This window comes from Lutra lutra, chromosome 12, assembly GCF_902655055.1.
Source record: "Lutra lutra chromosome 12, mLutLut1.2, whole genome shotgun sequence".
In the NCBI taxonomy this organism is placed as follows: domain Eukaryota; kingdom Metazoa; phylum Chordata; class Mammalia; order Carnivora; family Mustelidae; genus Lutra; species Lutra lutra.
In genome coordinates, this window is record NC_062289.1 from 21,749,030 (window position 1) to 21,776,970 (window position 27,941).

A 27,941-nucleotide genomic window follows, 5' to 3' on the forward strand; every position below is an offset into this window, starting at 1 on the left:
CTTTTCTTCAGATCCCTGACTTTCTCAAGACATGCTTTAGTCTTTTATAAGTTACCCCAGGCTGCCTAAAAGACTTACTCAGATGAGAAAGGTCTTGGTATAAAAGATACAATATTTTGTTGTAGAAATCTCTAAGACATCAGGAATTAGAAAAAAATTAGGTGACACAAACCTTAAAAAGCAAGGTATTCTTATTTTTCATACTGCTCTAGGAAGCTTTTCCAAAAGCTATGTTTATATTTCTTTTGTACTCCACCACCCAAAATTTTTTACCTTTACCAGTTCTTCATCAGAAATATTCTGATTATTTATGTACCTCTGATAAACCATATTTTTTGCCTTGCAAAATCCTCCCTAAAAACACAACTGCACACTCCCAGAGGCACCCTTTTGAGCTTAAAAGCCATACCTTGACTTTGTCTGCATAATCCTACTGACCTGCTGATTTTGCTAATCCAGTGGAATTACCAATCAATTAATTTTATTTAACAAGTCATTTGCTTATGGAACTATGAAGAAACAACCTCTGGGTTTTCAACTCTCATTCATTAACAACTGCTCTGCAAAGCCATTTATACAGCACTGTGGGACCTAGAGAGGAACATAAAAATACTACCTCCTGCAGAAACTCATAGTAAGAAGAAGAATGAAGTATGCCATTCAAGAGTCAAAGAACAAATACTGCTCTTAATAAAGTAATGATCAAATTATTATTTGGAGTCACAAACATATTAGACAATGACCTCATTTCTAACGCAAATTTAAATGAGCTTTTAACTTTCTCTTTCTTGCCACTGCTCCCATTGTTCTGAGTAGTTGAAAACTTGTATGTGTTGGTGTTTACAATGGTCCTAGAACAGTTGTTTGCACTCATTATTTCTAAGAAAAGCACTCTTGGTCAGATGTGGGCATTCACAGGGCCTTCAGGGTGATGGAATGATTGCCCAGTTCTAGAATCTGTTAAGCAGGGACCAGTTTTAGGATACTGGCTTCTTACACCATGAACCCAAGGCTCATACAAGGATTCTGACTTAGAAGCAAATGTTTCAGAGGTTACAAGTATCCTCATATGTGGGTACAAGATGGCCTTCTGTTAGCACAATGCCTCAAGCCAACAAAACTCTGGTTTTTAAAATCTGCTTTTTCTCATGCAGCTTTATTTCACTTCTTAATAGCTTCTCCAACCCATCGTTTGAGTTTTGCAATCAAGTGACTAAAGCAGATGGTGGGAATGGGGGGAAAGAAAGAGTTGGCTTTCACAGTAAATGCTCTAGAAATTCCCAAACCAGTAGTCATAAGCAGTTCCTAAGCTATCAAAAAAGAAAAACTGTATGCCTTCCTTTGCCTCAGTCTTTTTACTAGATGTTTCAGGCCACTTTTTTGAGACTTCTTTTTCCTTTAACATCTGATATTATATTTTTCCCCTCAAAGATGTAGGGAAAAAAATGAAATTCAAGAAAATTCTGCCTAATAAACTCTCATACATTAAATTATCAGAATTCTTTTTAACTCATGTGATCTTAAAGGCCATCTGCTTCAATCCAAATCTCTCCTAGTTCTGATTCCCCTCCTCTCCTCCAGCATTTTCCACAAGGAAACACAAGTTGAAAATGGAAAGGGGATCCAAGGTCGAACAAATACGTATGTTCCATCAAGTAATAAAATACTAGAAATGTAAGTAAATCTACATCTTTCCAGAAATGGCTCTTAGCCAAAGAAGTTGCTCACCCAGGATTATACCCCCACATTGGGAGTAGCCTGCATCAAAATCCAGACAAAGATTGGAGACAAAGTCCAGAAGTCTCCTTTGAGACAACTCTGAAGGACGATCCATCAGTAGAAAAACCTGTGGGGTCAGCTGAAGTCCCCATTAAACTGCACCACCAATTCCATTTCTCCCTCCTCCCAATCCTGCATCCTTTACCCTCTCAGGTATTATTCCAGAAAGCACTTGCTAATAAATTGCCTGATTTGAAATTCTGTCTCAGAGTCTGATTCCTGGAAACCGAGTATCTGACCCTTATAGAGCCGTTACAAATTCAGGAAAGTTTGACTTGGTGCTCCTGATTTCTTATAAGTAATTTCATATGTAGTATAATTCTTCTGGCCATTGTAAAAATAGTCAGTTTTTGCCACCATTTTACAACAAAATGCACTGGATCCTAAAATCAAAATACCTGGGTTCTCTTGCCTGTGTTCTGAGCTGGTACGCTTCTCACAAGCATTAGCTTATTTAACTATGAAATGTGTTTAGGGGTAAGAAGTCACATATGCCACATCATGTTTTCAACCAATAAGCTGACATTATCTTAGACAAATAAACAGATTTTTGCACTCCAATGAAATTAAATACATCTCCCTACGGATTTGAAAAAAACGAAAAACCACTTCAGATAGTCTATATTTGATCTGCTAATTTAGAGTTTATAGATCATGATGAGAAATGTCAAGGAAGAGAGGAAAAATAGTCTTACAAAACTAATGATTCTTAAGTGGAACAGCAAACATCTTCATACACGTGACTAGAAATGAGCATGGCGCTGTGATGTGGTTTATACAAGACTTGATAGATACGACTTGATAAATCTAAAGAACCGCAAGTGGGGCCATCAGAAAATGCATCTTCTATTCTGCATGCAATCATTGCTCTGCCAAGATAGAGATCTACAATTTGTTCAGCAGAACTATCTAAAGCCCGTCCTTCATGCCAGTTGCAAAGAGCTTATTTTACTTATCAGAAAGCTGAAGAATTTATTTTAAAATCAACTTTGATTATACGTTGAAGTAATTTCCTTTCATTAGATCGAGTTTTGCCAACACAGAGCTTGGAGATGACAAAGAATATAATGTGACAAAGTTATTTCAAAAGATGTATTTTCTATCAATTCTTCATTTCTTATTGTAGCTTTATTTAAGTATAATATATGTACTGGAAACCTGGAATATCCAAAGTAGTGCTCAGTGACTTTCCAAAGTGAAATGCCTTGTAACCATATCCAGGGGATGAAATAGAACATTATCAGAAGTTTTCCCTGTTCTCTTCTGGTCACTCACTAATCGCTTCCCATCAAGAGTAACTCTTCTTCAGAATTCTAACCCCATAGATCATTTTGCCAGTTTTTAAATTTTACATAAGTTGAATCACACAGATATGTTAAGTTTCTGTCTTACAACCTATTGTTTGCTGCATTTTAGTTCGTTGAATGATGCATGGCACTCCACTGTGTGAATATGTTACAATGTAATAAAGATGTAACATGAGGAGAAGGACTGCACACACATTCTTGTATGTGTCTTTTGATGAACATAGTATGTTTTTCTGCTGGGTAGATGCCCAAGAGCCAAATAGGTATAAGAACAGGGTCGCTGGGTTACAAAGTCCTTATACATTTTGCAAAGTAATTTAACTGTTTAAAATAATATGCCCATAGTATATGATAATTTAAAAAAATAACAGCAAAATTAATTGCTGGTCATTTCAGGGCCCCCATTCATGTAGAGTAAGACTCTAGGAATAAGAAAAGGTTTGTTGTTTTAGGCAAGAAAATAGAGCAGCCCAGAGCTCCAGGTGACAACATAAGGCAGCACAGTGTGGTAGCCAGATCAAGCCCAGGTTTTGGGTTCATACCCTCAGGATCTTAGTTTGCCTGTTTGTAAACTGGAGGTGCTATTGTCAAAAAAATCTTAAAAAAAAAAAAAGGATACAAATAATACAAGGCATTCAAGGCATCCTTATACTTGAGAAAGCAGTATCTCATAGAAGTTCAGAGGTTGCCCAGGTATCTCCTGGTGAGTCAGTAAGCTCTCTGAGTCTTTCTTTGCTGTCTGCAAAATCAGGATAATCTTACCACATGATAATATTATGAGGACTTAATGAAATAGTAATTAGCAAGGTATTTAGCAAGTGAATAATATTCAGAAATTCTCAATATTTGTTAGATTTCATTTCGTTTTTCCTACTTTCTAAGCCCATTATTTCATTTCCTATTTAATGAAAATAATTTTAATTGCCCTTAAGATATCATAAAATCTTATTAGAAGATTTTCTAACTGTAACCAATTAAAAAAAAAGTTCCCTAAACTCGTGTGTTACAAATACAAGGCATTCTTATAAAGCATTTACTTATTCATTCAGTCATTTGACAGATATTTAGCAAGCACCAATTTTGTGTTAGTATTGAGCTACACAATGTATGAATGTGAAGATGAATTAGATACATTCCTTCCCTATCATGAAGTAATTCACAATCTGTTAGAAGAGGAAAGATTTGGACTTGAATACCTAAGCATATGAGGCAGCACTATCTATAATTAATGCCACAAATGCAGTAGAAAGAAATGTTATTCAAGCATGAGAAAGGAAGCCATCATTTCTGGATACAATATTCAGAAGAAAGAATTTATGAGAGTATCACTTTGAGAGTGATGCATACAACTTTGTTAGATAGAGAGCCAATGAGTCATTCCAAAAGGAGAGCAATGTTCAGAGGGAAAAAAAAACAAAGAAAGGGCAATTATATTTATGGACTGGCAATTAGTCTAGCCTGACAGAAGTCTCAGATATATCTGTATATCTTTCTATATCTATCTATCTATTATCTATCCATCCATCCATCCATCCATTCAACCATCCATCCATCCATCCATCCATCCATCCATCCATGTAGGCACAGCAACAGGAAACTAGAAATGTAGTTTCAGATGTGAGATGCTCAGTGGTTTGTGGTTGTTTTTTCTTGACAGACAATGGGGAGCCTTTGCAAAAATTTATAGAATGAATGCCGTATTTAAGTTGTTTTAGTAAGACGTCTAAGAAGTAGGATACATAGCCGTCTGGAAGATGTTAGAAAGGCCTAAGACTCATTATGAAGCTGTTTGACAATTCAGATGTGAGGTCATGAAGAAGAGAATTAATATTTGACTCTGGGGAATAGGAAGGTAGCCAGGGATTGAAAAGACATTGTGGAAGAAAAATCAAATCAACAATTTATGGGAACTTACTGGATAAGGAAGTTATGCATGGGACATAAAGGTCCATGGAAGATTATTTTTTTTAATTTGAGTATAGTTGACACATGAAGCACAATGATTTTTAAGAAGAAAGCTATAGAAGATTAGCACATACAGAACTTTGTTATAAGAGGAAAGTAGTTGGAGGGTTACAGTGCCTCTTTATGTAGTAAAAAGAATGAAAGAAGGACTATGGCTTCACAGAGTAGTACAGCAGGGAGCTTAGTGATTAGGAGCTCAGAACTCTGAAGCCAGACCTTCTGAGTCCAAATTCTGGTTCTGCCACTTAGTTGCTGTATGACTAAAAGCTAGGTACTTAAAGTTTCTAAGCCTCAGTTCTCTTATTAGTGAAATAGGCATAATAATTATATCTAACCCATGAGTTGAACAGTTGGAATTCATTACAAATTCCATAAAAATTTTTGTACTTATTAGAGTAAGACTGAGAGCTCTATTAGAGCATGGAGGAAACATGGTATCTAGTAAAGTAGAAAGAAGCAGCTATTAATTCATTCACCTAATTTGTCTCCACTGGAGCCTCCCAATTGTGCCAGGCTCTGTCCTGAGCATTGAGGATATGAGGTGGTTTTTTGTTTGTTTGTTTTAAGATTTTATATATTTATTTGAGAGACAGGGTGTGTGTGTGAGAGAGGGATCACTAGCAGGGAGAAGGGGTAGAGAGAGAAGCAGACACTCCGTTGAGCAGAGAACCCGATACAGGATTCAATCCCAGGACCCTGCAATCATGACCTGAGCCGAAGGTGGACACTTAACCAACCGAGCCACCCAGGGTCCCCAAAGATATGAGGTGATCAAAGAGGCAAAATCTCTACTCTCACAGACTTTACAATATGGGGAACACATAATAAATAAGCAAACACAAAAATGCAAGCATGATGGTCATCCACATTAATAAAGAAAAATTAAGCAGAATAAATAGAACAGAGAGTGACCCAAAATGCTGTGTTAGACAATGGTCAGGGAAGACCTGTGGTGGTGGCCATTGAACACAGACTTGAATGAAATTAAGAAAAAGCCATGTAAATACCTATGAAAAGAAATTCCAGGGAAAGAGAACAGCAAGTGAGTTTGAATGTGTGCTATGATCCAAAGAGCAGAGAGGAAGGCTACGAGGCTGAAATGGATTAGAGTAGTAGCAGGGGATGAAGTGAGGGATGTGTCCAGAAGTTTTATCACATGGGCCTGTAGGACATGGTAAAATCATGGATTTCATTCTACATATGATGGGAAGTTAAGAGGAGTGACATGATCTAATTCACACATTGTAAGGCTGTTCTGTAGATAACTTACTATAGGGGAAAGAACTAAAGAAAAGAGACTAGTTACAAGCTTAGAGCTATAGTCTATAATCTGAAATAGTTGGTGGTGGCATAGTTTAGGGCAGAGCCGTAGAGATGGGAAGGTTGGATTTGGGACAGGTATTGTAAGCAAGAGCTATAAGATTGATGATTGTGGTGCCTGGGTGGCTCAGTGGGTCAAAGCCTCTGCCTTCAGGTCAGGTCATGATCCCAGGGTCCTGGGATCGAGCCCCACTTCAGGCTCTCTGCTCAGCAGGGAGCCTGCTTGCCCCTCTTTCTGTCTCTGCCTGCCTCTCTGCCTAGTTGTGATCTCTGTCTGTCAAATAAATAAATAAAATCTTAAAAAAAAAGACTGATGATAGATTTAATTTGGGATGTGATGAAATTTGGATAAAAGATCATGAAACTACAGTTTTGAACAAAAATAAATGGATGAGCCGTAGTACCATTTATTGAAATAGGAGAAACAGAAGAAGGATCAAATTAGGAGGCAGAGAAAGGGAATTATGAAAAGCAAGATTTCCTTTCTAAAACTCTAAATATTTTTGATAATTCAATATAGAAAAGATGAAAACAGAAAACACTATTTCTTCCTTGTGGTACCAATCTTTACCCACCAGGATTGTTGGACTGGGCATCCATAGGAATCATAAGCTTGGCCCGAGTGGCTCGTCGTGCAGCCAGCGACCTTTCCAGAGTGGACATGGAGCTCCCTGCTTCTTCAGTGTCTTGACCTACAGGAAAAACAATATTCCTGAGAGACACACCTTTTTCAATGTTGCGATACTTTACATAATTTCTAGCTAGGCACACCGATGCCTTTTTCATTTTATTGAGGTTTTAAATAATTATATCTAATTTCTTGGTTACCCAATCAATATCGTCTCATTGCACAAACATTAATAAAATTTACCATAACCCCATTATTCAGAAAGAACCATTATTCATGTTTTGTTCTGTACAAGGTTTGCCTATGTGTTTAAATGTGAAAGTCCAAAGGCAGATATTAACATGCATATTTTGCTCTTAAGTGGCATTTCATCATGCATACTATTTTGTTAACGTCTTAGGAAAATACTAAGAACATCTTTCTCTGTCAAGTCAGTTTTATAACATTTATTTATTTATTTTAAACCATTCATACTTCTATATTCGTGAGCACCACCCATTTTATTTTATTTATTTAGTTTTATTTTTTTTAAGTACACTGGATGCCCGATGTGGGGCTTGAACTTGTGACCCCATGATCAAGAGTCACATGCTCTACTGACTGAGCCAGCCAGGTGCCCCAGTTTTATCATTTTTAACAGTTCCATAGATATCTTGTTGTATGAATTTACCACAAATTATGCAACTAGTACTTAAGGCCCAAAGGCATTATATCTTATGATAAAAACACAGGGAATGAACTATATTTTTCAAAAGTAAGGCTAGGTATATTTATATAAATTTATTACAATTCCATAAAATACCACACTACAGAATCACCAAAAATAATAAGAAATATATGTGTAGATTTAAAATGTTAACAAAAGTATATGTTGAAAACAATAAAACTGAAGTTCTGAAGAGCACCATATGTGCCCATGTGTGTAACACACATATAAAAGCATGTTGTGTATATACACATTTCTGTGTATGTGCATCTGTATATAAACATATGTATCTGTACATAATATATGTATATATATTATATATCTGTACATAATGCATATGTATATAGGTGTGTTTATGTATCTCTATAAATGTGTGTCCATATATATCTGTATAGAAAGGTTACAAACAAAATTCTCAACATTGCCGTCCTTTCATGAAAGGGATAAGGAATTTGGGGATGATGAAAAGGCAAACACCCTTTTTGTTCCTTTAGGTATTATTTTTCACAACTTTTCGTACTATTTTCTATCTTCTAAAATTACATAAATGTATTCTTTTTTGGTTAAAATAGTAGTTAATAAAATTCAAAATTTAAAATAATGTTGGGGGAAATTTCTACACAGCCATGATAAAGACAATTGCCTAGATCTGAATCTGTCCACATATCCTCCAAAGAATTACACAGACCAAAAAGACAATAAAACTACACAAATTATACACCTAAGGCACAACTGAAAGAGAGAGAATGCAACAAATTTTGAATCTCCTGAAAGTACAGAGATAAATATTATTTACTTGCCAAGATATAACTCAAGTTGCTGCCATAAAGTGTTTGTGGGAAGTTAAATATTTGAGAAAACCATACAAAAAAGAGAAGAGGGAACTAAGCCTCCTAAGATTACCTAATATCATGCACAAAAAAGAAAGTCAACCCCAAATGTAAAATATTTTTAAAGTTTCCTAGTAGACAAGAGAACTTAAGAGTATACTATTCATTGATATGGAGTTTTGTTCTTTTAACCAGGAGAGTATAGAGAACGCTTGTTATAATGTAAAATATACCCAGCAGGATTTTGAGTGCTGCTTTTCCTTTTACTATAGAGCTGGCAAGTAGGTCCTCAAATAAAAACAAACAGGCAAAAGCATCTCTCATTCTAAAGAAAATAGCCATTGTGAATATTACTCAGCCATCAGAAAGGATGAATACCCAACATTTGCATCAACATGGATGGGACTGGAGATTATGTTGAGTGAAACAAGTCAAGCAGAGAAAGTCCATTTTCAAGTGGTTTCACTTATTTGTGGAATATAAGGAATAGCATGGAGGACATTAGGAGAAAGAAAGAACAATGAAGGGGTGGAAACTGGAGGGCGAGATGAACCATGAGAGACTGTGGACTCCGAGAAACAAACTGAGGGTTTTAGAGGGGAGGGGATGTGGGGGGATGGGTGAGCCTGGTGGCTGGTATTAAGGAGGGCACGGATTGTATGGAGCACTGGATGGTACATGTAAACAATGAATCTTGGAACACTACATCAAAATTTAATGATGTTTTGTATGGTGACTAACAACACAATAAAAAAAAGAAAACAGCCATTGTTTGGAGTTAAGATTCTCCTAGGACTTATTAAATAATCAAAAGTAGTCTGGCTGTCCCAAAATGTCATTTCAGTGTATAAAAGATAAAGGGAAATGCAAAGAAGGAGAAATCGTAGAAATAATTGGTAAAACCTTCTGAGGGCTGAGAGGCAGTACTATCACCTCCACTGGGAGGCTGTCCTTCTGGTGCCCTCTAGAAACCAAAACAGTCAGGATAAGCATCTCTAAAGTGTGGAGGTTCTTGCAAAAAATGTCCAACTTTCATTCATTCTCCAGGTATTAGTCTGCTCAGCCGGCAGGCTTGCTGGTCTACCCTGTGTCTATTTAAACAGAGGAAGAAGTTATTAAAGAGAGCAAGACTGAAAGAGGGCCAGGATTGGAATACAGGCTCTCTCATCATTTGGCCTGGGTCAAGTGAGCACTTGAAAAGTTGCTCAAGCTTGAGTCATCTTCCTGGAATTCACTCAAATGCAGCTGACCCAGCAGGGGATAGTGAGGCTGACACAGCTGTTCCCAGTAGGAGTGGGTTAAGCTCTGACTTGACATCTCACATCATGTAATTGGCCAGTGGAAGAATCCCACAGGGTCTCATAAAGAATTCATACTTGCTTGCGTTTCACAAGAGAGGATTTGGATGTCACATGAGGACAGCCCATGTGCACAAAAAGCAGCACCAAACTTCAAACTATCCTTTCTCTCCTCCCTCTCTGCCTCTTCCTCTCTTTATCTCCCCTCCCTATCCTCCTATACAGCTAGGAAGAACAGATGGGAGGAGGAATGAATTAAGGGGTTTCTGAAACAGACAGTGCCCCCTCCTCTGCCCCACCCCCACAACTGCCTTTCCCTTCAAGGTACTGGAGGCTTTAAACAACAAATTATGACCCCAGTCCTCAGAGCCAAAGATGAGCTGGCCATAAGAGAAGAAGAAACTTTAATTTCAATTTCATATCAAAATTTTTAATAGAGCTAGAAGGTAGTTTAACAACTGAAAATGATGGAAGTTAGGGAATCTGCTTGAGATATTTTTTAAGAGCTAGAAAAAGAACACTCAACAATGATAGAAAATCAGTAAGTGAATTCCTTATTTAAATAACTCTAAGCTAAGAAAGTCTAGTAAACCAGTTACACATTCAAATAACTAAAATATTTAATTCAGTTTAAAAACAACAGCTACTCATTCTGCAAACACATCATGAGTAGATCAAGAGGTTGTGTGTGTGTGTGTTGAAGAGAGTTGATTATTCTGCTTCCCATAAACATTTTTAAAATACGAGAATCAACAGAAAATGAACTCTCTTACAACCACTTTCTAGATTTCTTGGTTATTTCTGCATATGGATTGTTCTACATCTAATCATCAAAGAGTAGGCTTTTTCATTGTGATCACTTGTATATCAGCACAGCCTGCACATAGACTCTACCAAGCCAGGCTAGTGATCATAAAATGTGATTGCATGGGGATGAACGTTGATTGTCACAGTCATCAAGGCCAAAGTAACAGAAGAATCAATGTGCTCATATGCCATGTGTTCCTAATATGATTTTTTAAATGCAAGAAATCGAGAGCAAATTTAAAATCAACTTACATTACCCACAGACATAAGGAATTAAAAAAATGTAAAACAGCTTAAAATTTTCTTTCAAAGCTTTCATTCAAGATTTAACAAAAAGCAATAAATTCATCTGGCTTTCACATTTCAGTATTTCCCAAGTGTACCACCTGTTACCTCTTAGAAGTTTTAAGAGGCATTGCAATTATAAAAAGGCAGGTAATAGGATGATGGAAAAGAAACTAGGTAGCCAAATTTACATCAGGTTATTTTAACGATTGGTAAATGACCTGCAGATTGAAGGGAAGGATGACTCCACCAAAAAGGGAGTGGAAAACTTCCCGTGGGGTTCAGAATGGAAGGTTTGTCCTGATGCCCCAGGAGAGTTACCTGAATGAGAGGTGCTTTTGCTGCCCAGCTGGGTTTCTGACTGGCTGTGGCTGACTGGTGTGAGGTCTTGACAGCTTTGGATGGGGGAGTCCCTTCCTGCAGGATCAGTACCCGATGGCTTCTCGATATTTTTCATCTCCATTTCTTCATGATGTATCCAAAGATCAGGGGGCCTGAGGTCCTTCTGGCTGCCTTTCCTCTTTCCAACACTGTGGGTGGCCCGCTTCCTATGGAACAAAAAATTAGAAGGTGAATGTTTGTGCATCTATTCAATGGTCTTTGCTCTTTTTTCTCAGTCAATTCAAGTTAGAAGCAGAGAAGGATACAAGAGTGTTCCCAGGAGGAAACCTATGAAATCCAAGAATTGGCAGGCGTGTATTGGCTGCCTTTCCTCTTCTCCCCTGGAGCTTCACCACATGATCAGAGCAGCGGTGCTAAATCCCCAAGGGCTCGGCTGCCTGCCAGAGAGTGCCTGACTCCAGCTTCACCAGCTACAAATTCTCACACAAGGTGACAATGGGTTAGATGGAGCCAGATGCCAATCTTCAGAGCTAGTCATAAGGTACTTGACTGAAACATCTGTTTAGGAGGTAAATGAAGGAGTTGCTTTGAAGGGGCAAATAGAAATAAAAAGGCCAGAATTTGTGCCGGCCAAGATTGGGGCTTAGAAGGAAGCCTATAGCTCAGCTGTATAATTTAATGTGCCATTTGAAGACAAAAGGTAATACGAGGATATTCTAAGGAGAATAAAGCACTTGTGCCTCTGGATGCAAACACAGTAGGACCCATCCTTTGAAGAGAAAACACAGACTAGAAGTAGGCTTCAAATATCTCTTACTTTCCTCAGTAAGAATTTAGCAACTGTAAATTCATTTTTCAGTGGTAGTCTCTTTGGGGGGCTAGTGAGATACAAATGTTCCCTACAGGCTAAGTAAAGTAGCATGATATTCCTGCTCATGTACTAGGGGTCAGTAAACTATGGCCTGTAGACCAAATCTGCCCACGGCCTGATTTTGTAAATAAAATTTTATTGGAATCCTACTGAGCTCATTTGTTTTCACACTGCAGTATGTTGAGTAGCTGTAACAAAGACCAGGTTTCCCTCATGTCTCACCAAACCTCAAATATTTACTACTTGCCTCTTTTCAGAAAGTTTTCAACCTCTGCTTTACAATTCTCCACTTTTTAAAATTCCCACCTGTAGCTTCTATTATTATTTTTTTGGGGGGGGGGTAATAGTGTCTCTTCTAAGACAGAATTCAGATAGTTAAAATCTAACCTCTACAGAACCCCAGAGAAGCAACTCTTTCTTACTTCCCCAATTGCAAGGAACGGCATTTTGAGGATTAACTGTTTTCATGGTTGCTCAATGGTCCAAAGAAAGCAGTTTGCAAAAACTCTGTAACCTGTACAAGGCCACTGCAAGGGGCTCTGTTTTCCAATGCTGAAATGGACTTTTATGCATATGAGGCAATTAATGAATATTTAGTAGTGTGACCTGTTTTTTGTCGTTGTTGTTTTGTTTTACTTTTTTTTTTTTGGTCTTTTTTGAAGGATGCTGATGAGAGGAGACAAAGAACGCCAGACTTAAGATTTATCGAGTTGTTTAGCAGAGAAATCATGCAGTATTTTCTGTTCTCATGTTTTCCCTACCACTACCTACCTTTGGCTGATTTCCTGGCAGCAGTCCCACCCTGACTCTAGACAATGGTCTGTAATAACCCTTAGATCATTTTCTTGAGTCTAAGATAATAACTCTCTGCTAACCATCCGTTTCCTGAATTCATTTCCTTCTACTTCACCTGCCCACAGGAAACAATCTGTAAGTCACACACAGCTCTCTATGTAATCCACCCCTGGTAACTTCTTAGAACAATTTAATGCCATTTTTGAACTTGTAGATTTCACCCTGTTATCTTTCTAACAAATCAAAATGCTAAATAACTTTTTAATCCCAGTGCCTACAAGACTGCATACAGAGAAGTACCAGTTCCCATACCCAGGATAAGACAGCTAACCTTTTCATAATACCTCAATATTTAAATAGCCTGTGGGGGAAAACGTGTCAAATAATCTTTGAAACTAAAAATAAATTATGAATGTTCTCATTTACACACATGACTCATTCATTCATTCATTCATTCAGTCATCAGCCCCCATAACCTCAGTACTAAGCTTCCCCAGATGTATTTTATTTAAAAAAATTCCAAACCTGACCGAGGTAGAGATTTTTTGTATGTTGTGATGTATAACCTCCATCTGGGGAAAAAAATGATCATTCTCAATAAAATGCATACACATTTTTCTGATGGATGTTAATCAGATCAAGACCTTTCCTGAGAAGCTACTCATCCACTCAGCTGTCAGTCAAGAATCTAAAGACTAAACAGACTTTATTTCCTTTTTGTATCTGTTCTATGAAACACCATCTACTCACTACTTTTGTTTTCTCTATAATGTGTCTTCTCAAGAGAGAAATCTTTGACCTTGGAGAGGCCTCCCTTCCCTGCTGGTGGTAGCCTAGCTGCCCATCCAGCAGGTTGGTAATAAAACTGACATCTGCGCATAACTAAATTGTCTGAAATTTGTCTTAAAACCTGCAGGAACATTGTCATCCCAGCCTTCTGTCCATCTGCTGGTTCTCTGACATAATGACTGCTGCCCATTGTGGCCCCCTAGCTCTTCTCTCCCACAAATTTTGGAATCTTCAAAATTTGTATGCAGATGAACCTGACCCAATGGATCCTGAAGTATGTAAGGTCCCAGGACCAGCAACAGCTGGGAACCTGCTGGAAACGCACATTCCCAGTCTCCAGCCTAGATCAGAAACTTGCAGGTGTGGGAGCCTTGTGAGAGGGGAGGCCCAGCAATCTAACCCTGTTAAATCAGGGTTTAACAGCCCTGAAGGGAAATCAGAGGCACCTCAAGTTTGAGAAACACTGTCTTAGTGAATTTGGCTCGTTTTTATTTAGATATAGAATATGTCACATATTTATCCCTCCCTATATGCATCTTTTCTCACAGGTACCAGTAAACTTTCAGCTTCCAAACACAGCTGTAGGATGCGAGGGTCTCTTCCTCCCCCATGAATTCTTGAATAAAGGCTCTGTGTTCACAGCATCATCAAGTGTTGATGGTTTTGTTCTCTCTCCACCTTATCTCTCTCCCTATTTCTTTCTCACCCTCTCTCTCTCATCTATCTCATCCCACTTTTGTCCAGACTGCCTTCACAATCCTATTTAGTTCAAACTACTTACTCTTAAAGATTTTCTTGACATGTCTCTTCTTCAGGAAGCCTTCCTGACTCTGTTAGGTCAGTGTAATCTTAGCATATCTAAATCATTTTCCTTGTCTCTTTCTTTACCACTCATCTTGCATTGATTCCTGTCTGTTTTACAGAGCTGGCCAGATGCTCCCAGTGTGTGAATTGGTTTCCTCACGAAACTGGAGGAAATTCTGTTTCTTTCACTTGTCCAATGTCATCCATTGTTTTACATTATTCATGTATTTCCTCAACATTTACAGAATACTGAGTACGTGTCAAGAAATTTGGTAAGCCCTAGGAATGCAAAGATAGGCGAGACATTGGGAGCTTAATGAATGAATGAAAAATGGCATGGCTACTGTGAATTTCTGCATTGTGGGAGGGCGGAGCAACCACAGGGACTGGCAGTTGGTAAAGCTGAAAAAGTGCAGGAACTAAATCATAGGGGGCCTTGCCTCTAACAGAAACATTTTTTTTTTAAGATTTTATTTATTTATTTGACAGACAGAGATCACAAGTAGGCAGAGAGACAGGCAGAGAGAGAGGAGGAAGCAGGCTCCCTGCTGAGCAGAGAGCCCGATGCGGGGCCTGATCCCGGGACCCTGCGATCATGACCTGAGCAGAAGGCAGAGGCTTAACCCACTGAGCCACTCAGGTGCTCCTAACAGAAACATTTTTAGTGATATCAGGAAGTCAGTAGAGGAATTGCAGAAAGATCTTTAGCTCAAGAGTTAACATTAATCAGATTTGTTACTTTGTATCATGCAGATGACATACTAAGCACATAGTAATTACTTGAATTAAATAATAAGAATTTTTCATTATCAACTTCAAAGGACTTTTTTTTTTTTTTGCAGGGTTCTCTGATTCTTGATTGTCCTCTCTGTTCCTTACTTTGCACATAACCTATTACTTTAAGAGAAGTTTGTTTCCTTTTCACTTTTAATTAGGATATGAAGGGGTAAAAACCAACACTGGGTTAGGATCCATTTCATTCAAGGCTGCACCCTTTGAAATTCTAAAATACTGTCATCTCATAGATTCTTTTGCCACATTGTAATAAATTATTATTTTTTTACATTGCAATAAGTTATTAAATTCCCTTCTGTGCTTAGGCATCCTCTGTTCAAGGTGTTGACAGGAGGCTGACAAATAGCTCTGTACTAATTCTTTGGTCAGATACACGTGTGCCCAAGATCTGCTGGGAGGTTGAAGCAAGGACACTTTGCCCTACTGGGGATTTACAAAAGATTTCAGAAAGGAAGAAGGCCTAAACTGAGTGTGAAGAATGATGCAAATTAGCGGGGGAAAAAACATATTGGGATGTATAAGTACCTGTCTACTTCTTTCATCCAAATCTCTGCCAAATGTTTTCAGCCTCCTAATTCTCTATAATGATTATTTTTATTCTACTACCTACTATTAAAAGCAAAACAACAACAACAACAACAACAATAACAACCACCACAAAAACAAAAAAAGTTGTTCTGGAATCCTAGGGAACATGCGTTCTAGATACTCAAATAAATCTGCATTTTCTGTGGCAGAATTAAGCTATATTGAAGACCAAATGGGTTGGATCTGTGGAATACTTAAAACCAAATAAGATGTCAAAAATTTGAAAAATCAGTGAAAGTAATCAAACCTACAGTAGATTGCATTTAAGATTTTTAAATTATTTATTCATTTTTAAAGATTTTATTTATTTCTTTGACACAGAGAGAGAGTGAGCACAAAAGCAGGGGGAGCAGCAGGCAGAAGGAGAGGGAGAAGCAGGCTCTCTGCTGAGCAAGGAGCCCGATGCAGTACTTGATCTCAGGACCCTGGGATCATGACTTGAGCCCAAGACAGATGCTTAACTGACTAAGCCACCCAGGTGCCCCTCATTTAAGAGTTTAAAACATTTGACTCTCAGTAGTGGAGATAATTATTTTTGTCAAGATTTGAATGTAGACTAACATTTAAAATCTACAAATAGGAGGCTTAGTCAACTGGTGACTCTATCCAGTGAACCTTGAATTTTATTTACATATTTAAATTTAGTGTATTCAGACAAGTTGCTTATTATCTACCCAGGAAGCTGCCTTAGAAATGTGATAACCATGCGTCTTGGATTTCCAGGATATTCTCAATGTCAGCTATTTTGTCTTTGGTATCTATAGATAAATTCTAATTTATAGTGACACATGTTCTATATTTTGCCTAACAAAATGTTAATATTTTATTAAAAGGCACAGAACCCCTTTAATTTAAGCTTTCATAAACACATTTTTTCTACATTATAATATTCTACTATAATTTCATTAATTCAAAATGTGAGAGGGGATTCTCTTCAAAGTAGTAAAAAAAATTAAGTTGGTAACTAAAAAGAAAGGCAAAATTATTTTTATTTCATATTAGTTTGAAGCTAAGTGCTATCATACAATTCTATAATTTGATAATATTCCATGGGGAATTTCAATGTTTTAAGATAGAGTGAATGATAGAAAGTATTTAGCCCTGTTTCTCATTTCAGGAAACTGACATTCAGGGATTAGGTCTTCCTTTAGGTTTAATTAAACACCATTAATTTAATCCAAGAAGTGGAGAATTAGAACTTGGGTTCTAACTTCCGTTAGTTAATTTATATTATAAAAATAAGATCTTACCAACTGGAAAGTGAATCAATCAGATAACTACATCATTATTAAATAGATAAATTGTAGAATAAAATGTGTGGACACTAACTTGAATAAACTGTTACCAATAGTACACAGAAGTATGTTTCAAATCCAGTGGTTATAATTCAAGAGCCCCAACCCAACGCAAAGACAATTTACATTCTCCAGCACCAACAGATAAAGAGATATTGAAGGATCCCAGGAAGGTGATTCTTATTTCACTTTATTAATTACATTAAACTCTTTTTTCTGAGAGTTCTGTAAGGAACCTTATTTTTGTCTCAGATTGGAATTGATTTTGCTTTCATCTGCATCATTTAATTTGTTCTAAAAGGCTCAGTGGTGGTGGTATCAGGAGGAAGGATCCTCAGTCAAATCAAAGAAAGCTAAATTAAAACTCAGGAATATCCTGAAGGAGAAGAATTTTTCTTTTTTTCTTCTGTTAACACTACAAGCAAAGAGACCGAGATAAACGCCAATGGGTCTGTTACAGGAGAAAGATATATGAAGCAAAACTGTGAAAATATGCCAAGTAAATATTAAGAGACTTTGGGTGAAGGCTGAGGAAAAATCAAAGTGGCAGGAGCACAGAAGCTATAAATCCACTGTCTTTGGTTTCCAGTCATTCATGGAGTGATTTATTCTCTCATTCATTTCCTAATTTTAAAAACAAATCATACCCAGGGCTCAGCCTCGACTCTTTCTAAATAAAACCCTCAAGCTCTTAACAAAATGCTTAGAGTGGGATTTAAGACAATTTAAGAGTTTCTCAAAATAGCATCAGATCCCACTGTTGCACTTTGAGAAGACTGGCATTTTCTCTCAGGAAGCAACGTGCTCAGGAACCCGATTCATCAGGTCGATGTAACCCTCCAACATTCTTCTCACAAGGATGAAAACGGAACAAACACAACACCCTGCTACATACAGATGGTTGAGTTAATTAAACTTGGTTTAGGGAACCCATCCCTGTTCTTAAAGCTCTCCTGAGGTAGGGCCAGTTTGGTTTCGAAGCCCTCCCACTTCCGTGTCTGTGAGTCTTTCTCAGCTCAGCCTCAGAGCCCAGCCCCACTGGTGTTCTACGGTGCTACACCTGCACCACACCTTTCCTGGGGTAGCTCGACCGAGAGGCTGTTCCATGCCTTCCTCGCTTACAGTTCCCTTTTCTCCAGAGCCTCACTAAGTGTCGAGCGTGTGGAAGTTCTGTGGGTGATTAGGATTTCTCAGAATGCTAACACGCGAGAGTCAGTTAAGCTCAGTGGGGCTGGTTTCTTGTCTAAGCACAAAGGATTAGCGCACTAGCGAGTACCAGCTGGAAGATGGTCAGGCTCATAAATGCAGTCAGATAGAAAACGTGCCCTGCCACATACGTCAGTTAAGACTGCACTGACGCTCCTACATCCCTTTCTTCAGTCTGTACATCTTCCTGTATCCTATTTCTAAACGCTTTACTTCAAAAGTTGGAAGATACAATACAGATCAACGATTGGGTCATAGGATTGTTTCAAAGAGAGTCAAACTAAGATATTAGTAAGGGAAGAGGAACAATTATTTGTTGGAGAATCTTTCTCTGACACTGTGTGTAGCATGTAGTTGTCAAACCAGCAACCGATGGGTCCATGCCTCAGGCTTTCAAGCCGGCACCATGCCTGAGGCCAAAGGAAAAAAAAAAAAATCAAGGGAAGAGCTTATTATAGCCAATTCAGTGAGAAAGTACAGCTGAAAGGGACATATCAGGCAAGATTTGAAAAGTGCTAGAGAGGCAGAGAGGCAGAGGATAACCAGGATATTATTGCTGATTCCCACAGCTAGCTGCCACAAGGTTAATATGCTGGTTATGGATGTTGCTGGAAGGGGATAAACTGAATTAAAGCCATCTTTCCATTCTAAACTTTGACTTTGATGTATCATCCTCTGCATGTGCTATAACCTGGAATTGCATAATATGAAAATATTTGTAAACCCTTCCAAAAGTTTAATTTCTGAGAATCAAGCACAGCCAGGAAATCCGAACTCTTCTGAATTTCTAGAATCTCTCTTCTATCCTAACTACTATCTCAAACTAAACACTCCACTGTATTGTAACGGCATTGAGTGTGGCAGTCATTCCTGCAACAAACATTGATTCAATGCCTACAGTCTGCCTTGCCAGAATGGGGAAATACTTTCAGAGGAACACACATCTCCAACATTTTATATGTAATTGTTCAGAGGGCCATGAATTGGGATCTGATGAAGTCCATTCTCTAAATCTTGCTAAAGGAACACCTGCCATCACGTGAAAGGAAGAATCTGGCCCAGAGAAGTAAAATCAAGCAGAAATGCCAAGTGGGTCTCCACATGGATGCTGTTATTAAGTCTGCAAGTCTGGCCCTCACTCACTCAAGTTATGGACCTAGAATCAACAAAAGGCAACGTTTTGCTCAGGTCAGAGGATAAGGGAATGTGTGGTGAATTATGAAAGAACACAGGAAGAGACTTGTCAAAAATATAACTTGAGAAGGTGATAGGTCAAATAGTGACCTCTCTTCTCTTAGGAACCAGCTGTTACCTACTTTCTCTGCTGGGCTGAAGAGCGCCGGGTGCAAATCACAGCCACGATCACTACCACCAGCACTGTGATGACGCCAACGGTGATCACAATGATCACAAGCAGGTTGCTGTTCTTCTGAGGAGTGACACTGCCATGTGGGGGGTGCATCTGGCCAATGGGTGGCTCTGGGGAAAGACAGGCAAATGGAGATCAGATTTAGGGAGATGTGACAGCTTGGTGTTTAGCAAGCTGTTAAGGATATGAAAGTTCCTATTGTTCTGGGCATTCCTGAAGCTGGGAATAAAAGCAGTGAAAAATGAGAGGAAAGATCAGTTATCTACCTAAGATAAATGAAATATATATCCACACAAAATCTTGCACAGAAACACTCATAGCAGCGTGATTTAGAATAGCCAAAAGTGGAAACAACCCAAATGTCCGTTCACTGAAGAATGGAGAAACAAAATGTGGTAGTTCCACACAAGGGAGTATTACAGCTATAATAAGGAACCTACACGCGATACACGCTACAACACGCATGTGCCTTAAAAAAGGTTATTCTATCGGAAAGAAGCCAGACACAAGAGCTCAATATTGTGATTTCCCTTATAGGAAATATCCATAATAGGCAAATCTATAGTGACAGAAAGTAGATTAGTGTTTCCCAGTGGATGGGAGGAGTGAATGGGGAGGGGCTGCACATGGGTATAGGTTTTCCCTTGGGGGTATTGAAAATATTCTGGAATTAGATAGTGGTGCTTGTGGCACAACCTTGTGGATATACTAAAGACGACTGACTTGGTGAACTTTCAGAGGGTGAATTTATGGTATGTGAGTTCTATCTAAGTTATTTATTTATTTGTTTATTTTTAGAGAAGAATTGACTTACCATAGTAAGTAGAAAGTAGGGAGAGGAGGAAAAAGGCTACTTTGTACTGTGAAAATTCCAGGGTGATGAGAATCAAGGAGTCTGTGCTTTATGAGAAAATACTTTTTATTAGATGATGTGAAAGACAAACTATTTGACACCAATCACGCACAATTTATTTCCATTTTTGTTTTTAAAGAAGCTATCTATAAAACACATTTAATTTTCAACCTGTTAAGAATGTATGAATCCGGGGCGCCTGGGTGGCTCAGTGGGTTAAAGCCTCTGCCTTTGGCTCAGGTCATGATCCCAGGGTCCTGGGATCAAGCCCTGAATCAGGCTCTCTGCTCAGCAGGGGAGCCTGCTTCCTCCTCTCTCTCTGTCTGCCTCTCTGCCTACTGTGGTCTCTGTCTGTCAAATAAATAAATAAAATCTTAAAAAAAATGTATGAATCCCACTTAAATGCCAATCATTGGGTTTGAAAGAGTGTCATAAAGTCCTGATATAAACCTTCTCCTGTGTTGCGATAGTACCTCGGGGTAGACGATATTTCAGTGAAAATAACAGACTAATAAGATATTTTTTATAATTTGCTTACGTAAGCGAGAATGGATAATGACTGTTTAAATTGCTTTCTTTAAACCCTCAGTGATCAATTAGAAATACTGTGTTCAATACATCATGTGATTCATTACATGTCACAGTGTTTTAAAAAGTAAATGTTAGCTTATTTTATTTATCACTTAATTTAAAAAGTAGCAGAAAGCAATGAGTTCAGATGTTTTCCTAGACCCCAGTTTGAATGTGCTTCTTTAACAAGCTGTATTAGTTTCGGTACCTCCTGAGTGAAATATTTAGGCCATTGGACCCTCTGTGCCTTTGCCTATAAAATGGAAATAATAATACTTATTTTATACAGCTATTGTCAGAATTAGAGAAAATACATACAAAATAATCAACTTAGCACCTGATAGGGAGTAATATAATTTCATTGTACTATGAAAACATTAAATAAAATGTTGCTTAAATTGATAATCTACCATACCATTTGGGATACTTTTGATGTAAACTTCCAAACTACAAAATTGTTAGAAATAATACTCAATGTGAAAAATAAATTAATTTCTCACAAATGAATAGAAAACCCAGTTCTTGCTTCAAAATCAAAACACTATCTTTTGACAGTTATTTAAGAATCAATGCTTTTTTGAAACAATAGTCACCTAAATTTAAGTTATTGCTGAGTCATTATTATTGGAAAAATATTAAGCACTTCTGATAGAACTTGAATCTTTGGGGAGAAACTCATCAAAAGTGTTTAAATAGCACTTTCTATTAAAAGATTCTGCTTCTAGGTGAAAGAAATGATTTCCTTGAAGTAATTTTTACATTTACTACAAAGGAATGAGGCAAGTAATGAAAGGTCAGAACTTTCTGTAGCATAGTTTTACTTACCGTTTAAAAAGTCATTTTACTGTAGTATCTCAATTGCCCTTTCTGTGCTTAATAAATTAATTGGTTGGAATAAATTAACCTTTTAAGTGAGAGCTTACAATGAAGACAGTTGGAGATATCATGGATTTTTATTAGCATGACTTAAATTTAACAGTTCACCATTTCTGACCAACTTAGTTTGAGTCCTACAGAGCAGTACAACTTAAGAACATTTTTAAAACCTTGTAAACTAGAATTTTTCAAATTTCTACTCATTTTTTCCCTTTCCACCCAGAAAGACACCACATTTCAAGTCAGAAAGTAATGACTCTGGACTCTGCTGCACATTAGTGAGATTATATTGGTGCCATTTGCCTCGGAGAGTTAGGGATCATGAGGACTCCCATTATAAATCTTTGACTCCAGGCCTTTATGACTTCCTCATAAAAGTTCTCATCAGTTTAAAACTTGGTATTCAGGGTCTTTCATTAATTTCCCAATCTCAGTTCAAAGCCTGAATAATCAGAATATTTGATATCAAGTGCATAGTTCAGAAAGTCAAGTGGAAAGGACTCTTTTGATATAGTTGACCCTCATTATTTGTAGTAATTTGTTCTATAAAGTTGTTGTAAACACTGAATTAAGGAATACTAATTATAGCTTCTGGAGGCAATTCAATGTTAGGTTCCTGGGAGTCTCTGGTTATAACATTTTTATCAGTCAATGCATAACCTTGTTTTATGGGTGTTTCTGCTTAAAGACACTTTATTTAATATAGAATGTACATTCATTAACATTGAACTTACAGTAAACAACATGACAGCTCATGCTTAAGTGACATTTAATTAACATACACATTTTCTCCACAAGGTACATCACACGGCCTTTCGCACGTAGGAACACTGAGCAGCCCCTCATCCCTACATATAAGGGCCACTTTAAACACTGATCCCCCCACCAGAAAACTCACAAAAATAGGAACAATTGACACTAAATACACTGTAGAAAGGACACCTGTTTATGCTGTGAGAACTGAAACAATAAGGCAGAGGATCTCCTTGTTCCATTTCGGCTGAGTCTGTGACCACTGAGCTACTTAAATTTTTGGCTGCTCTGCACATGTCCACAGATGACATAAAAGCTCTACAGGTACTGATTTTGGTGGCTAAAAATAAATTTTAGCAGTAGGTAAATTCACAAATATGCAATCTGCAAGTAATGGCCATCAACCATGTATGTGGATGCATCAAAGACTGCTCCAAATTAGGAAAAAAATTAGAGCTCAAAAAACTAGATCACTACCGTTCTGAATGATAGTCTGAGTCCAGAAAAGGCCAGATAACACTTACCACCTTTGGGGCTTCAGAAGAGGAGTTGCATATAATTCAGAGATTTGCAAATATCCACCAGAACACAGAGATTATTTCATGAGATGATGGATATAACACACTGGCCACAGGCCCTGGCCCAGAGTTGGGCCTCAGTAGATACTATGATGTCGTTCAATAAATTCATTCTATGTGATCTTTCCAAATTAAAGAAAAATACGCTGTCTTATTACATCTTTTCTTAGTGTTTTCATAAATAGCTTGGATATCCATTGTTTGAGTAATCAAAGACCTAGATGTGTCTCATTAAAATTGATAAGGAGAGAAGTAAATGTTTAAAAGTCATATGGGCATCCATCCAGTTTTTATTTTCATGATGTTTGATTACCATAAAAGGTTTCATCCTTTTTCAAATAAATTCAGTAAAAACAAATATATATTTCATAATCCGATGGGCCTAAAGTCTTAGTAGTAATTGGAAAATTGGTTTCGTGAAATAATAATGTCTTTAATTTTTATAGTACTTGGGAGAGAACAGATCCAATGATTGCCTGGGGACTGGGCTTCTTTCCTACAAATGCAGTCTTCACTGATAACAGTTTTGTTATTAGAACACTTCGAGCTCAACATACATCTCAATAATTTTACAGGTCTTTGAATTTGAACAGAAATTCCTATGGCATTGAATATTTCAAAGCATCTCCTGCTGAAATAAGGTGCTATATAGTCATTCAGCTGGAAGAAATTTCACAGATAATCTAGCCCCATGTTCCCTAAGATGAAATATTAATCAGCATTATGGGGTGGGGCGGAAGTTCCTTGGTCAATTTAGTTGGAAAACATATTTCTTTTCTAAAAGCTCAGAATTTTGAACATGCTAATGTGAACTGTGGATTGCCAGGAGAGACAGGGCAGGGATGGTAAAGAATATATCCAATTATTCTAGAAAAATATGTTGAAGACCCAGTTAGGTGCTAGGGACATGATGCTATGATCAAAACACTGGTGGAGGGGCGCCTGGGTGGCTCAGTGGGTTAAGCTGCTGCCTTCGGCTCAGGTCATGATCTCAGAGTCCTGGGATCGAGCCCTGCATCGGGCTCTCTGCTCAGCAGGGAGCCTGCTTCCTCCTCTCTCTGCCTGCCTCTCTGCCTGCTTGTGATCTCTCTGTCAAATAAATAAATAAAATCTTAAAAAGAAAAACAAAACACTGGTGGACCTTAAGGGCACTATGCTAATGAGATAAATCAGATAGAGAAAGATAAGTACTCTATGACATCACTTGTATTTGGAATCTGAAAAAACTGAACTCATAGAGACAGAGTAAAATGGTGGCCAGTAAGACGGGTTTGGGGGAAATGAGGAGGTATTGATCAAAGGGTATAAATTTCCAGTTACCAGAAGAATAAATTCTGGGGTTACAATGTACATCATGGTGATTACAGTTAATAATACTGTGCTGTATACTTGTAAGTTGCTCAGAGTGTAGATACTAAATTTTTTTACTACAACAAATAAACGGTAATTATGTGATGGGATGGGGTTTTCAGCTAAAGCTTTGGTGGTGATTGTTTTTACATATAAAAGTCTATCAAATTTACACACTGGTACATCTTAAACTTATGCAATGTTATTTATCTATTATACCTCAGTAAAGCTGAGGGGCTTAGGGGGACAGAATTCATTCAAGTATTCAAGAAGGCAGAAAGGAAACTCTAAGAGGCACACATAGTTGTGATGTAGCCATAAGTCTGCCTAACTGGTTAGACCAGAGAAGGGAAAAAAAAATAAATATATATTAAGTGGCCTATCTCTTCCATTCTTGAAACATGTACCTTGTCTGGATCATGTGAACTGAGTAGAATGTCAGGTTACTTCTCACCTGGGATCAACCCATAACTGTTAGAAGGGAGCTGTGAAAGCTCCATTTCTGAGCTGTTCTTCTGGAAGAACAGAGAAGGAGGAATAGCCAGGCTATGGAACCATTAGGAAGTATTTATAGGGCCATGCTTATATTATTTCCTAATACTTTACACATCATTATCTTCTTGTATATTGTGTGGTTTGAGAATAGTTTTCAAAGTAGAACACTGTGGGATGGTGGCAGAGTAGGAGGATCCTAGGTTTGTTTCGTCTGAGGAATACAACTAGTAAATATCAAATCAGAACATTGTGATTACTCCCACCCCCCACCCCATGCCTCTCAAAAAGAGGCATGACTGTTGACCTCATGGAGTTTACAACCTCCTGGAAAAGATTAAACAAATCATGAAGTAAATACATAGAAAATTACAACTATAATTGGCATTTTTAAAAAACAGTAGAGTTCAAAAGAAAGATGTAATATGAAATCATAACAGTCCTTGGAGGAGGAGTGAGGTCATAATGAAAGACCTCATTATAAAAGTAACATTTAGGCAGAATCATGGAGTACCCTAGGAGTTAGCGCCTGTTTCTTTACAGGGGAACTGAGAGCAGATCACGTGTCTGGAACACTGGGAGCCAAAGGGAACTGGCACAAAATGAGGCTGGAAAGAGAAACAAGGGAGAGACCAGGCAAGAAGATGTTAACGTTCTCCAGGAGAGAGACAGTGATACAGCTTCAACTGAGTTGCTGGCCAGGCAGTCAAGCAAAGTAGACGGACACTCAACACAGTCTGAAAGTAGACGAACAAAGCAGACTGCAGGTGGCAGAGTTAAAAAAGGAAGCGTCAGGTTCAGACTTGAACCACAGTCCTGTGTCTGAGGTGAGGAAGAGGGAGAAAGACCAGTGGGAGAAGAGCAAGAGCTCAGTCTTGACTATGTTGGGGTCGAGATCTTATGCTAAATCATAAGGAGACAGCTAGAAGGTCTGTGTTAGGAATGTAAATTTGGGAGCTGGCACATAGAGGGGAGTAGATGAGGTCACCAAATCAAGTGTAGAGTCAGCAGACATGCTTTTTCAAGACTGATACCTCTAGTGTTCAGGTAGAAGAGGGGCATTGGCAAAAGAGACATGAGTGACCCAGCCAGGTTCCTAATCCTCTTTTGACAAAAGGACAATTTTTTTCCTTCAGAGCTTCTCATGGGACCTATTTACCTTGAAACAACCTTTGGGGGATGATGATCTAGATCAGTGGTTTTTAACTGGGGAGATTTTGCTCCCCAAGGGGAAGTTTGGCAAAGTTTAGAGACATTTTTGGTTCTTACAACATGGCAGAGGGGAAATACTCCTGGCATCTAGTGTGTAAAGGCCAGGAATCCTACGTTGCCTAGGATGGGCCCCACAACAAATACTTGTCCAGTCTCAAACGGCAATAGTTCTGAGGTTGAGAAACCCTGATTTAGCTTAACACCTTCTATGTTCAGATGAAAAATTGAGATCCCAAAACTTTAAGTGATTTGATTCCTACAGTCTTAATTCCTGGCAAAGTCATTCTATAAGGGGCGAGGGGTGGGAGGTGGGGGGAGCCAGGTGGTGGGTATTATGGAGGGCACGTATAGCATGGAGCACTGGGTGTGGTGCAAAAACAATGAATTCTGTTACACTGAAAAGAAATAAAAAAAAAAATTAAAAAAAAAAAGTCATTCTAGAACCTGGGGCTTGGGATTAGTCTGGGATCCTTAAAATCATTTGCCGTAGATAACGGTTGTTTGGTAGGTAGGCAGAGCCAAGTGTAGACTAGAGCTTGAGAACCTGGAAGACTCTAATGACTTTCTATTAGGGAAACAATATAAAGTTTTATTTCTGGACCTTTCTCTTAACATTAAGTTGTCTGCTCAATATCTTATAATAGCTTGTCAATCTTAGAATGATCAATCCATGCAAATATGGAAGAGTTTTAGTGCAGACTTTATTTAGATTAGTTAAAATGTTATTGAGTTCTGAAAATAGTAAAACAAAATTTTTCAAAAGTAGGGAGAAAATAATTATTTTTTCTCCTAAGCACACAGAGTAAGTCATGTTTTAAGAGCACCTAATATGACTCTGAATATTTAAAAATTAATTAATATTATCGACTTTTTAACAATATTTTACCAAAGCATCAATGCCTATCAAACTTAATTTGGCATCTAAAGGTTGAGATCAATATAGCAACATATTTGGAGGAATCCTAGACCTCTTAGCTAAAATTACTAATTTAACAAATTACAGACAGAGCCACTGACAAAAAGAAATTGGTGATTTATCTTCCCCAATGAGAAAAGCAGGATTGAAGTAATTGTCACTGTTTTTCTTATTCATACAAATATAAACTACAAAATCACATTTTTAGAAGTTGAAGATTTTCCTGCTTTAAGAATGTGGACCATAAAATTGAATGCACCATAAAAGTAAAATACGAGCATATCAGTACATATTAGCTTTGATTCTACCTGCCATCAAGTAATTTAGGATGCCTCTTCAGTTCCCTCAATTTAATTAAGGGCTTCCAACTACAAGAGTAAACATGAACTATAGCTTTGTTTTTCTTTATCTGAATTCCAAGAGTGCATTTTAAAAAGAGTGGCATTCTGTAAGAGAGCGTAAGTGATTAGTGAGGTCTAAATTTATTTGCAACTAGCTTGAGTATCCTGACAATAAGCCATTATTCTATTGTAATTCTTTGAAGGATAAATTCCAGGAAGTG

At 37.8% G+C, this 27,941-nt stretch overlaps 1 protein-coding gene across 3 annotated transcripts in view; it reads right to left on the reverse strand.

Moving 5' to 3' along the window:
• Positions 1-27,941, reverse strand: part of DCC (DCC netrin 1 receptor) — a 1,178,115-nt gene that overhangs the window by 51,800 nt on the left and 1,098,374 nt on the right. For all 3 annotated transcript variants that reach the window (XM_047697659.1, XM_047697658.1, XM_047697660.1), the window contains 3 exons: positions 19,727-19,889; positions 11,247-11,473; positions 6,947-7,063 (listed from right to left, as the gene is read on the reverse strand). In XM_047697659.1, coding sequence (XP_047553615.1) covers positions 6,947-7,063; positions 11,247-11,473; positions 19,727-19,889 — 507 coding nt within the window. The remainder of the gene's footprint in view (positions 1-6,946; positions 7,064-11,246; positions 11,474-19,726; positions 19,890-27,941) is intronic.